Source organism: Pygocentrus nattereri, chromosome 6, assembly GCF_015220715.1.
Source record: "Pygocentrus nattereri isolate fPygNat1 chromosome 6, fPygNat1.pri, whole genome shotgun sequence".
Lineage (NCBI taxonomy): Eukaryota > Metazoa > Chordata > Actinopteri > Characiformes > Serrasalmidae > Pygocentrus > Pygocentrus nattereri.
The window spans coordinates 31,627,443-31,641,082 of NC_051216.1; the positions used below are offsets into that span (position 1 = coordinate 31,627,443).

Consider the following 13,640-nt stretch of genomic DNA (forward strand, 5'->3'; position numbering starts at 1 on the left):
CTTGTTATACCGGACCTTGAAACATATTAAAGCTATAAACCCCAAAATTCTGCACAGTACAGATTTTGTCATCTCTAAAGACAACTTGACATGGAACATCTTTAACAACACCACAAATGTATTCTTAACATCAGTCATGAACACTGCATATGTACAAACAAATGGTATTGCAATCACTGAGGGTGCAGAGTGACTGAGCTGTGGTCATGGCAACATCCTTCCATATCACTCCACTACATCTGGTCACGCACTTGTCTTAAACAGCATCGATCCTGCAGTAGTTACAAAACTGATCATGAGCACAAGATCAGTCACTAGTCACAGTACAGACCCAGAAAGAGAACCCTCCAGTATTTCATTCAAACCCACAGAAACCTCATTATTCATTGTACAAATCTACCAGAAGCCATGAGACCGCGTAGTTCTGAGAAAGGAACCATATGTGAAACATATCAGCTCAAACATGAAACATTTTATTGAGTTGTTCGCAAGGATGTAACTTACACCATGTGAACTACCATGTGGCTGGTAGAAACTTCAGGTTGCAAAGAAACATGCATTTATAATAATAACAAATAATCATTTTGTAGCCTACCTTTACATCACGGTGAATGACATTGTTGTCATGGCAGTACCGCAGTGCCTCAAGGATCTGTCTCATGTAGTGACTAGAACAAGAATGACACACAGGGAGAAGCACTGAATGTAACTGGTATCCACCCGAGTCCAAAAGAACAGCTCAGCTATATACTATACAGCTCAGTTGTATACAGTGCCTCCAAGTAGTATTAAACCACCTGCAGATTTTGCAAGTTTACACATTTGGAGTTACCTTAGCATTCTGAAATTTGGACAGTAAATTGGCCTGGAACATCTGAAATGCACTGCAGCAAAAAAAGAATGTTATTCCTCTGTTTAGTAATTTTTTTTTTAATTTTGCAAAATTTACCAGAGGGTCAATTATTATTCAACCCCTCAAACCACCAGAATTTTTGGCTCCCTCAAGTATTAAGAAGTAATTGATTAATTATGTGTTTTTTCGTGCCTTTTCTGACTATAAAGGCCCCTCTCCAATCAAGTGAACAGCACTCATACATGGTCAACATGGGAAAGACTAAGGAGCAGTCCAAGGCCATCAGAGACGTTTGTCTCATACATTTGTATTGTGGAAGGTCACAAGGCTGGCAAGGGGTACAAAACCCTTTCCAAGGAATTGGGCCTACCTGCCTCTACTGTTGGGAGCATCATCCGGAAGTGGAAGGCTTATGGAACTACTGTTAACCTTCCATGGCCTGGACAGCCTTTCAAAGTTTCCTCCTGTGCCGAGGCCAGGCTTGTCCGAATGGTCAAAGCTGACCCAAGGTCAACAAGGAGGGAGCTCTGGGAAGATCTCATGGCGGTGGGGACAGTGGTTTCAAGAAATACCATAAGTAACATACTCCACCACAATGGTCTCCATTCCAGGTGAGCCCATAAGGTATCTTTACTTTCAAAGCATCATGTCAAGACCTGTCTAAAGTTTGCTCATGATCACTTGGAGGACTCTGAGGCAGACTGGTTCAATGTTCTCTGGTCTGATGAGACCAAGATCGAGGTCTTTGGTGCCAACCACACCCAGGGTGTTTGGCGAGAGGATGGTACTGCATACGACCCAAAGAATACCATCCCTACAGTCAAGCATGGTGGTGGCAGCATCATGCTGTGGGGCTGCTTCTCAGCCAAGGGGCCTGGCCATCTGGTCCACATCCATGCGAAGATGGATAGCACAGCCTACCTGGAGATTTTGGCCAAAAACCTCCGCTCCTCCATCAAGGACCTTAAGATGGGTCGTCATTTCATCTTCCAACAGGACAACGACCCTAAGCACATGGCCAAGAAAACCAAGGCCTGGTTTGAGAGGGAAAAAATCAAGGTGTTGCAGTGGCCTACTCAATCTCCTTAACCCAACTGACAACTTGTGGAAGGAGCTTAAGATCTGCATGGAGGAGTGAGCCAAGATTACTCCAGAGACCTGTGCTGGCCTGTTCACGTCTTATAAAAACGATTAATAGCTGTAATTGCGAACAAGGGTTATTCCACAAAATATTAAACCTCGGGGTTGAATAATAATTGATCCTAATTTTTATATTTAAAAGGCAACTTTTTTTGTTTGTAACATTTAAGCATGTGTTAATAAATGTTAAAAAATGCTACTCTTGTTCAAAGATTGAAGGTTCTAACTTATTTGCAACTTGTTGAATTCGCAAAATCTGCAGGGGGTTGAATACTACTTGGAGGCACTGTGTATATATATATATATATATATATATATACTGTTGACTGCCTGGATTTTTGTAGGGTAACATCATCTTGAATCAACACTAATGTTACCAAATCACTCATGTTACCAAATCTCATCTAGGCTTAGTTGACTAATGACAATTTTACCTGTAATTTTATCACAAATAATGGATGTAACACTGTAGAAATACACAGGACAAAGAGATCTTTCATATATGAAATTTCTGACTGCAAGTTTTAGAATTTTCAAAGCAAATTCACTATTGCACTCATGAAGTGATAAATGACATGAAGGGGAAGAACAATCCATACTGGCTCAACAAGCTGCTCTATGAGAATGATCAAATACTTTCAATAGAACAGCATAATTTGCAGTGCTTTGTGTGAAATGCATCTGTCAGAAAGGTTCTTGTGCAATAGCAGGATGCATAATTAGTCTGGTACACTGCCAAAATTTATCAACACACTCAGTTTCTGACAGCGTTTTACCAAATTAGTGATTTAAAGAGAAAACTGTATTTCCCAGAAGAACCTCAGAACATCAATCTTTCTGGAGTTACAGATTTAAAGAACAAACAAATCATTTGCTTACATGAATGGCAAACATGCTTACCTCGCTACAGCCTCACTGTAGACAAACCCGGCATCTGCTCTCTTCACTATCTCAAAACAAAGGTCTGCTCCATCCATACTGAGAGAGAAAGAAAGAGATGAACTCTTATAGATTTTTTTTTCCAATTTCCTCCCTAATTTAGTCGTATTCAATCTAACTACTAGTTAGTAGGACTGCCCCAATCACACAATACCATCAGTGCTACAACGGTTAGGCTGGCACAAGCTTCCCCTGAGTCATCATGTGAAGGTTGTGAAGCTTGTTTTTTAAAGATATTTTCAGAAAAGGTTTTGGCCTAAAATGTATATATAATTTTTTGAAAATACACCGCAGGCGGTGTACATGCAGAACAAAATAGTACCCAAAGAAAACATTTTTTTTTTCTAGCTGTACCACTATTTTCCCATGACTAACGTTACATATAAACTATGTTTTGGATGGTAAACATAACAGCTATATCAAGTGTTGTAGATGTCTCAAGCCCTGGTTCCTATTATCACCACTGTAATTATTATCCCCCTCAGTGGGAAAGTCTCTCTAAAATGGACCATTTCACATCCAACCACTCTGAATTACTTTGTTCTTATCTGAAAATTGTAATCATGTAGAAATTCTCCACTAAGAAAACTCATCATCAAAAAGTGTACCTCTTAGTAATTACAGATTTAGCACAACATTTGCAGAATATGTATCACCTTCAGTCACTGTGAACAAAAATGGTAATGTGTTAACTGGCATCCCTCAGTTCAATACTTTCTTACACCTAAATAAAGGTATTTTCTTCTTGTGGAGTATCACCAGATGCTTTAGGGCCTGTGATTCTACTGTCAGTATAACATGCATATAAGGATCTGGACAAATACTTTAGAGCTGAGCCCTCCCGGAAGGTCCAGGAAAACCCAGTTTAAAGCTCCTGCCAGAGTCAGCTATATTACACTCCAAACTGTCATCCAAGAATTTGACAGTGCCTATGATGTCAGATATGCTTCAGCGTTACTCATAGTCTTTGAAACAGCCTTGCAACATCAGAGAGGAAGAACAATTATGTTGTTCTTGTGACAGTCTGGTGACCTCTACTATTGTCTCAGCTGACAATAACCTTGTTTTAATCAAAGCTCCAGTGAAATGTAATGAACTTGATTCACTTACTTTTTGTGGTCTGAGAAGAAACTTTTCTAATTAATCCTTTTAACTGCAATTAACTGTAGGCCCAACATGTCCAATTAATCAATAACATAGTGAGAAACACATAGTGGAACAAACAAATCATGTTTTAATTTACAATAGGAAGGGCAGATTTTGTGTGCAAAAAAAAATAAATAAATAAAAAAAAATAAAAAAAATCACCATATGTCATCTAAAAGTCCTGGATATGAAATGATCTGTTAGTCTGAACAAGTTTCAGTCAGCAGTTACAAATGGAACAGTGGCAGCAGCTCTGTGCCAGGGCTCTTTACTGAAGACGCTGTTTTATAATATTGCTACAGTAAACCTACTACTAACAAGTAAGAAAAAATGTTAGCATGTCTGTTTCACACTTTGAATAAATGTCTTTTATAAGCTGTCCATCTTTAATCTACAATGACCAAAAAATGTTAATGTGCACCAATGACAGCAAAGTTTTGTTCACCTCTCATTTCTCTTTTAGAATTCTCTGACCTGACTACTGTAGAGGGATGGATGTTTGGACTTTTATTTGAGGGGTGTCAGTAAAGATTTTGTAAACCTAATTTTTACTTTGGTTAATATTAAAGAACTTTAAGCATTTTTATGACCCCTTTTTCCTTATATATGGTGACTGCAGAGAGAACCGGATCATTTGATCAGGTTACAGACTGAATACAGAGAGGAGATATGATATTAGGACCGCATTCAGTTATAACATGAGAGCCAAACTTATTTTAGGTAATGGGCCACATTGCGCCCCTAATGTCTAACATGAATGTCAAGTGCGCTTGACCAAAAAGTTTTATTAGCTCAAGACACAACAGGTCCTTGTAAATGTGTTTATTTTACCAACAAATTGATCGAACCAATTTCTCCTACAAAACAAAATGATGGACTAAAGTCAGTCAGGGCAGTGTGGATGCAAGACCGTAGGGTCTTTTAGCAAAATTCAAGGACTGCAAAGAACTGCACGCTCACAAGTACAAAAGTGAGCACTATTCAGTCCTGCCTAATCTGCCTAATCTATTAAAGTGCTATCTGATCCTAACATCATTCTGCAGGGTTATTTATCATCAGATGTTATCCTAAACACTTTTTAGCATGTTCAGTAACCTAAATAAAGTTTAGCTCACCTTAGAGTTGCTTGTTAATAGTTTTGACACTGTACTGTGAGTTTGGTCGTAGTCCAAAACCTTTTTCACCTTGAGGAATTAAATGAAAACAGCTCCACCCTCCCGATCTGGCAGACATTATACACCCCTCAGTTACACCTTTTCACCCTTTCTTAGTCGAATAAGACCAACTTACTGCTGCTGCTGTTCTCACTGCAGGTTTATTTTGAAACGTTTTGCTGGTTTTGAGTTTTTCATTCATATGTAGGAAGCAGTAAAGCTTTGATGTAGAAATGTATTTAGATCAACTGTTTTCCTAAGGTAGAAGTACAATGCCAGCTGTTTCTTTAAGCAAAATGAACAGGGCTAACATTAAGATTTAGACCAGCAGTCGTCAGTTTGCTCAGCAAAGTAGCCTACCAGAGCAATAGCAAGCTGATTACTGAGCGCAGTTTTTATAGTAAAGTGTAAACATTAATTCAGAGCAAGTAGGAGACCATTCCTTTGGTGACTGTTTTATCGATAACAGCTGAATGTCTCACTGGATAACTGTGGTTGCTTGAAGGGTGGTCATCTGTCGTGCAGGGCTGACACTGGCCATGCTTTAGTTACGTCCTGGCTACTGAACTGCACTGAGCTTTACATCATTTTAATCATAATCTGTCAGAGTATAGTCAAAAACCAATCATAGCATTATAATATCATAATAAAGTAAAGGGAAACAATGCATTGAACATTACAATAATTTCATATTGTAATATATTTCATTGCTTTCTTCTGGAGGGCTGTGTGGCTGTGGCCTTTCTAAAAGCAGTTTTGCCGACTCAGGAAGTCTAACAACCAATCTCTGTTAGCTATGCTCTCCAGAGCCATGTAAATCCATACAGAAGCAGCTGCAGCTCCCAAGATAAGAACTCGCTCTGTGCACAAGTTCCACTGAAATAACGTGTGTGCTTCTGATAAGCTGAAGAGCATGGAACTACTCTACATATATGAAATTAATAAAGCTGGCTTCATTTTAAAAAGTTCTAATCAAACAGGAAGGAAGGAGGAGAGCATTAGTGTGCAAATGAGGATGTTGGGCACAATAGCTGAAAAACATGAAGACCTAAAAAATAACTCATACTGAAATTTTAGCATCAGGTTTCAAAGAGGCACTGAGGCTAAACTTAGTTTCCTTTGATCCAACTAGCAGAAATAAAACAAACAAACACATAACCCAAACTGAAATATACTGGTAATACTGTAAGGCTTTAATGCTATGAGTGCAACCCCTCAAATTCTCTCATGCATTGCAAAGTTGTAGATTTGTGCATCCGGCACTTCAACAGTATCTTACTCTCAATGTTTTAAAGTTGTTGTGCTTACTAGTTAGACTGTTATATAATATATAAATCTTTCTGGAAGTGTGTAACAGCAGGTCCGGGGGGGGGGGGTGAGGGGCAACTCACACTGAAAGTTCATATTGAAATTTCAAGTCAACCTTTTGCATATATTTTTAAACTTAGTCAAACTTAACTTAAGGTTTAATCATAAGTTTTCCAAATTCTTAATAAAGATGCTTAGATAAAGAACTGTCCCATGTGTAAATAATTTCATTATAAATAAATTAAAAACATCTTCATATTTGACCCTTTCTCTCTGTATTTCATAGCTTTAGAGAGGCACGATCACCTAACTGCCTGATTGTCAGGAAACGAGATCACAAGACCAAGCCTAAGTGACATGTTGGCCCTCAGTGGTCATAAGTGTGAAAAGAGTGGGCGCTCACCTCTGTAGCCTACGGGTGGGAACTGAGTAAAAGTGCAACAACAAAAAAACTGCAGCAATGTCAGCTCATAAAGAGGTAAAGACTGCTTTGTTTAAATAATAAATGACTTTTGACCTGCATTAGGTTACTTTAAAAATGATTCCCAGTACAGATTACTGATGACACGTTAAGGAATATAATATATAACCCAATGTAAAGAAGTAGAATAACTTCTCCAAACCCTGCAGATTTTAGCATTGCAGGAAGTGAAGTAATGTTGTGTCAGCTAAGAGTGACTAATGCAATGCAGTAAGAGAGCTAGCTGTGCAGAGAAAAGGGCCATGGTGTTGGTGACGCTGTGACCTGAATGTAAAACTGTAAATGAACTTCTCCTTTTGTCACTTGAGGGAGAGTTAATGGCTGGGCTGTGCACGGGTCAGGAGTCCTCCAAGACCCCTCTGCCTTCTTCCAGCATGAGGATGAGTTAAGCACACACTCCTCTGTGTCTCCAGTGAGTTTCAGTCTTTAATCACCTGTTCCTCTTTTGCTCATGCCTTCTATTATTATTCCCAGCTTCACGCCGTCATAGACTATAAGCTCTCCTTCTGCTGCTCCATTCATCATAGAAAGCTTTATATACTTTATATACAGAGCTCGGGAGAAATAAATAAAAAGAGATTTGCTTAAAATTTTTCATTTCAATTTTAGGCAAAACAGTTGATTCTGTTTCATTTGCACAGACTAAATGCAAAAGACTGTAAATGTAGGTTGGGAAAGCTATCAAAAGAGTCAGTTGTGCTTATTTTAACTTTAAAAAAGATGTTTTTTCAAGGTTTCTTTAGTAAAGCTGATAGTCCTTTTCAGCTCTATATAGAACCATTACGTGGTTCTATTTGGCCCCAAAAAGTGTTTTTCTATTGTTACAAGCTTGACATTGCAACAAAAGCAGAACCTTTTCTGGTGCTGTATAGAAATACTTTCAAAAAGGTTCTATATAGAACCATTCTCAACCTGAAGAACCATTTCAGCATGCAACTTACTAACTTCAGTTACAGTACAAAAGCAATTGCTTTAAAATGTATGTAAGAATTTACTGTATTAGTTTAAAATGTTGCTATTTTTAATTTTTCAGTATTTCATAAGAACTTCCCAGTAATATCAGTAATGCTACTGCTTCTGTTACTCATGCATTTTGGTGAAGACCAACACTCAAATTCACCACAGAGCTCTTTCCCCCTAAAGCAGGTTGTAAGAGTTTAGTTAGCTTTACATCTTCTATACAGGTCAAACAAATCAGTCGCAAAGCCCAGCTGCCCCCTTGATTAATATTACTTTGTCTGAAAAGTTATTGAGTGAGCAAGTGATGTCAACTTTGGAATTTCAATAGCTTGGGTTGACATGAGATTGCAAGCTCAGTAGCTAAGCTATGACTGGACAGTCTGTATTTGGGGTGGGGTTTAGTAAAAGGTGCACTCTAATCGGTTTGGTTGATTGGAAAGTGCATCACATTTTTCAATATTTTAGAAATATGTTCTCCCTCTACAGTTTAATGAGCACATTAGTGTAGAAAACAGTGGAGTAAAAAGTATTATATTCTATTTGAACTGTATTAGAGTGAAAGTATAAGCTTTAAAAAAGTTAAATACTTTAAAAAAGTACACACAGTTCAAAAGAGTATCAGTAAAGTACAGTAGTGAAGTAAATGTACTTGATTACTGTCCAACACGTATAAATAATTTGCACTTTTGACCTACATGGAATGAAAAGCAATGTAATTAACCAGTAACATAGATTTAAAATTAGGGGGCCCGTGTTCCATAACATCTTGTATTTTATTCTTTTGCCTGATGCCCACAAGATTTATGTATGAAAAAGTCATAGCTCATTCCATTTTCCAGTCTCCCTTTATCCCTTAGAAGTAAACAGGCTGTTTTTGTTATTGTGCCTTTAGGAGTGATATATGTAAATAAGCTCTGCTCTGATTATCTGCTTTTCATTATCCATTACACAAAATGCAATCAGGTCTGAAACATTCCTCAAAACTTCTGCATAAATGGGCAGGGCTAAACCGCTGTAGGCTGAATGTATTCATATGTCATTGTGTGACATCACAAAAACAGCTAATTCAAAATGGGCCATTTTTGTAGCTGAAGTTTGTTTATGTAAACAGACTGTATGGACTGCTCAGTGAACAGTATGTTTTTAAAATGTAACAATATTTATGTACTACATCAAACTTCTTGGCCCAATCCCATTTCACCCCTTGCCCTGACTACTTAGCCCTTAGCCCTTTGTTTTGTGCGTTCATGTCTAGAGGTAGAGTGTCCCGATTTTTGTTAAGCTAGAGCGGTAGAGTGAAGATACAGGGGCCTCAAAACTGTTTTCTGAGAGACACTCCAAACAGAGCGCTATGTGGGAAAAAAAAAGAAAAAGAAGCAAGATGGCTTTGCCAGCTACCAAAACCCCCCACAAATGTGTTATTTTCTCTGTTACAAAAATTAGGATAACCATTGTACTGTCTTAGTTTAATGTTGTATAAATTAATTATGCTCCTTTCCTTCATAACAAGTTAAAATTGCTAATAGCATGTTGATATCTTGGTAGCTATCTAAATTTCCCATTCCACTTTAAATAGAGCAGTACTGACGCCTGAAATGCCAGAATGTAACTGGTGCACCATTTAAGATTTAACATTTAAGAACGATAAAAATCAAATGAGAAGCAGGGAAATGGCTAACTTCAGCTTCACATCACTGAAGAGGTGGGCAATAATAGATAATACTCTCTCTCCGAAAGCATGTGATGCCCAAAATGTACCTACAGCCCAGCAGCAATGTTGCTGAGCTTTATCCTCCTCTGCTGTCACTACAGACTGGCAGGGTCACCTACAGAGCTACCAGCCTGTTAATGAACTAAGGTTCTTTTTTTGAGGGTTGTACCGTTTTGTTGGGGAACATTTCAAACAAAACGGTACAACAATCAAAAAAAGAACCTTAGCTCTTTTTTACCCCTTGTGACTAGAAAAGGGGGTAGGGGTAAAAATAAGAAATGGGATTGGGCCTTTGATTAAAGAAAAGTGAGAAAAATCCAGTTTTCCATGATATGGGCCCTTTAACATTTCTGTTCTGGGATAGTTACCAATGACTATGTTTTTGCTTTCGCTGGAAAATAATGTTTGCTTCCATTTTCATTGTTTGGCTGAGCAGTAAATGTGAATCTTACACTACAGGCGGGATATTTTATCACTTCAGATTCTGGGACACCTGCATGCCATTCTAACACCCAAATAGCATCCAACCACGTTATATATAGAGAGTCCCTGTGTGTGTGTGTGTGTGTGTGTGTGTGTGTGTGTGTGTGTGTGTGTGTGAGAGAGAGAGAATGATAAATGAGGAGCAGAATAGGGTCTGCAGGGAGATCATCTGTGAGATACTGAGGCTTTATTACTAAAAGTCAGCTTCACCTGCTGCTCCCTGCATGTTTCATGTAAGCATCATGCAGCTGCTATCCAAACCACAGTGTGGTAACACCATGCTAAGTGGGCTAAATTTAATCATGGGAATCTCGAAAAAGATGTATTTTGCTAACCATCTGCAGAGCAAATAAACAAGAACAGGACAAAAAAAAACAGAAGGACTTCTGCAAAACACATTTTGAAATGAATCACTGTAGAGGAAGAGCAGGATTACAGTTCATGTAAAGTGAGTTTATAAAACATGTGCATTATAATGCTATTTATACAGTGACAGTGGTCCAAAAAAAAAGAGATTTTCTTTCGTTTGAAAACTTAATTTTTAGAACTTTGAAAATTTTAAGCAAATAAAAGAGATATTGAAAGTAAAATGAAGAAAAAATTCTAAGTCACAATTCAAATTTAAGCAAATCTGTGATTCTTGCACTTTACAACTTTCAGGCGGATCTGACCTACTCAACAGAGGCTTTTGCACAGTGTCATGAAAGGGCCTATATTCTACATTTTTCTTGAGCGAAAAGAATGCATGAGACAGGCTGATGAAGAAAGAAAGCTCTGAAAGTCTAAAGCTTCCAAAATGTATTTAACTGAAGATCAAGGTCCTTTTTCCATCCTCAAATTTTTATCTATTTTAGCTTTTTTGCCTAACAAGAAGTCTTTCTTCACTGTACAACCCATATGTTAATAAGAGCCATTTTGTCCTTTTAACTAAAATCAAGCCACCTTGGGAGCTACAATATTTTATGCCCATTTTATCATTTTGACTTTCTAATGGTGCCTGATGTGCCAGAATGTATCTACTGCACCATTTAAGGTGGAACAAGAAATTTCAAATGAGAAGCGACTTCAGCCTCATGACTTTTTGGTGTTCGACAGTTTCCTGCTGCAGAAGAAACATATTAGAAAACCAGCTCAAGTGCTTACAAGTGCATTTGTCTTCAAATGATCAACTATCAGTTGTAGGCTACATTAACTCCAGCACTTAAGAGCACTTATTGCTAAAACTGTTAGAACGATCACCAGAGCTTTATTTTACTGCAAAGGGGGATAATTTTATTTTTACCTAAAAATCTAATTCTGCTGCGGAGCTGCGACAGGGTAGTATAGGGGCAGCATGTAGATGAAAAAATACTGAATTTAAAATGAGCCCCTGTATTCTGTATGTGCATTACAGTACGTTTAAGATGCTTAGGTGTACGCAGACACTGATAGGTGGTTAAGTGTTAAAAAATGAAAACAGCATAAAGAGCAGTTTAGTGAGAAAATGAGTGCAAAAATGCTGTAGCTGAGTGGTGAATTCAAATGAACATGAATCAATATGGAACAACACTCTGACATCCACAGCTCTGAAATCTGGCCTCGTGTGTTGATTTCTGCAGGGGAGAGGAACCCTATTAAAGAAATGTCACATCAATTATTAGAACTTGCTCAACTGAACAGCAACGTGCGTAAAGGCAAATCCAGGCCTGCCCATAGCCATGCTGCACGAGGACTAATTGGCCTGTCCATCAAGCACATCAAAGTCAACTCCCCGATATTTTCCTCTTCCACCACCCTCAGATTTACATAACCCAAAAAAAGATTCCATTCCTTTCTCCATTAACACAGGAGATTTTACCACTGAAAGTGGGGGAGCAAATGAACCGTGCACTCACGTCAGCATAGTCTTGCCTAAAGGGTATCACTGATGAAACTGTAGTTTAGATTAGATTAATGCATCCTGAGAGCAGAGGAGGGTTTCAAAAAGGTCACTTACAACTCAAAGACCATGTAGAGCATGCCATCTGAACTGTAGGTCTCCAGCAACTCCACAATATGGGGATGCTTCAGCATGTGACAAATACTGGCCTCTCTCTTCAGATCTGCAGAGAGAGAGAGAGAGAGAGAGAGACAGAGAGAGAGATGGTTAACATCATTTTCTGAAGAACTAGCTAACCATTATTACTTACTGAAGTGAACACTCCATCATCCTTTCCAGCTTAGTGGCAGATTTACTAAGAGAGGCACTAATTACTGACAGTCTACAGACACTTTCCTTCCTCTTACCCTTAGGGAGTTTTTCCTTGCCACTGTCGCCACTGGCTTGCTCATGGGGGCTTGGACCCGGATTTTCTCTATTCTTTTTCTTTCTGTAATACTGATTGTGCTGTAAAGCTGCTTTGTGACAACACCTGTTGTAAAAAGCGTTATATGAATAAACTTTGCTTGCTTGCTACTGTGCTGGTGGAAAAGGCCAATTTAGTGGCTTATCAACTAAGAACTTCCATGCAAATGATCACAGGAGCGACTTTGTAATTAACGCATAACCAGCACAATATAAAAAACTTTTCAGGTCACATGCTTACTGTACACTATCAGAAATAAAAGTATGAAACTGTCACTGGGGTGGTGCCCTTAAGAGCACATCTCTTATCTCATACCTTTAGTTAGGGAACATAACTGAAGCATAATCCACTGAAATGACTTTTCTAAGTTGACTCCACACATCCCGTCTCGTCTCCAGGCTTTTTATTGTATCATTTGGTTTAAAACATCAGGTATGAGAAAGAACAATTTGTACTTTTCCACTAGGAAAATCTTTTACTGATTTGGGTTCCAATTATAACTCATTAGGATTTATTTTGTTGAGGTTTTGACTTTCCAGTAAAGGATATATTAGTTTTCTCTTGTTTCAATTATTCTAATTTGTTGTTCGCTGGTATCAAAAAACAGTATAGACCAACTACAGCTTGTACAGAATGCAGAAGAGTTCTGACTCTAACATGGAAGAACAAACCTGTTTAATACAGAAGTCAATTTGAAGGTTCTTTTAAGCCATTCATTAAGTTACACCTTCTTATATGTCAGACTGTCTAACTGCATGTTTCACAATTATGTCTAAGATCATCAAACACAGAAGTACAATCTCTTACAAAACAAATAGATAGATAGATAGATAGATAGATAGATAGATAGATAGATAGATAGATAGATAGATAGATAGATAGATAGATAGATAGATAACCACTGCCAGAATAAAACCTCATTTCTCCCAAAAAAAATGACTTTACAAGAGATGGAAAAAAGTCCATTTGGTGCATTTCTATTGGTCCATCCATCATGAATTTTAACACAATGTCAAAGGCATCAGTTAACTTCAAATTCTGTTATAAAATGAAAACCATCAAAATTAGAGTTAAGAGTTTTTGTCCAGACAGCGACGTATATTTATTATTATTAACTTAATTTTTTTTATAGAATTTTAAT

The 13,640-nt window shown here is 37.9% G+C and overlaps 1 protein-coding gene across 13 annotated transcripts in view; it reads right to left on the reverse strand.

The window, feature by feature from the left end:
* Positions 1 to 13,640, reverse strand: part of caska (calcium/calmodulin-dependent serine protein kinase a) — a 291,499-nt gene that overhangs the window by 106,443 nt on the left and 171,416 nt on the right. For all 13 annotated transcript variants that reach the window (XM_037539390.1, XM_037539386.1, XM_037539396.1 and 10 more), the window contains exons 3-5: positions 12,151 to 12,256; positions 2,894 to 2,971; positions 596 to 668 (exon numbers count right to left, since the gene is read on the reverse strand). In XM_037539390.1, coding sequence (XP_037395287.1) covers positions 596 to 668; positions 2,894 to 2,971; positions 12,151 to 12,256 — 257 coding nt within the window. The remainder of the gene's footprint in view (positions 1 to 595; positions 669 to 2,893; positions 2,972 to 12,150; positions 12,257 to 13,640) is intronic.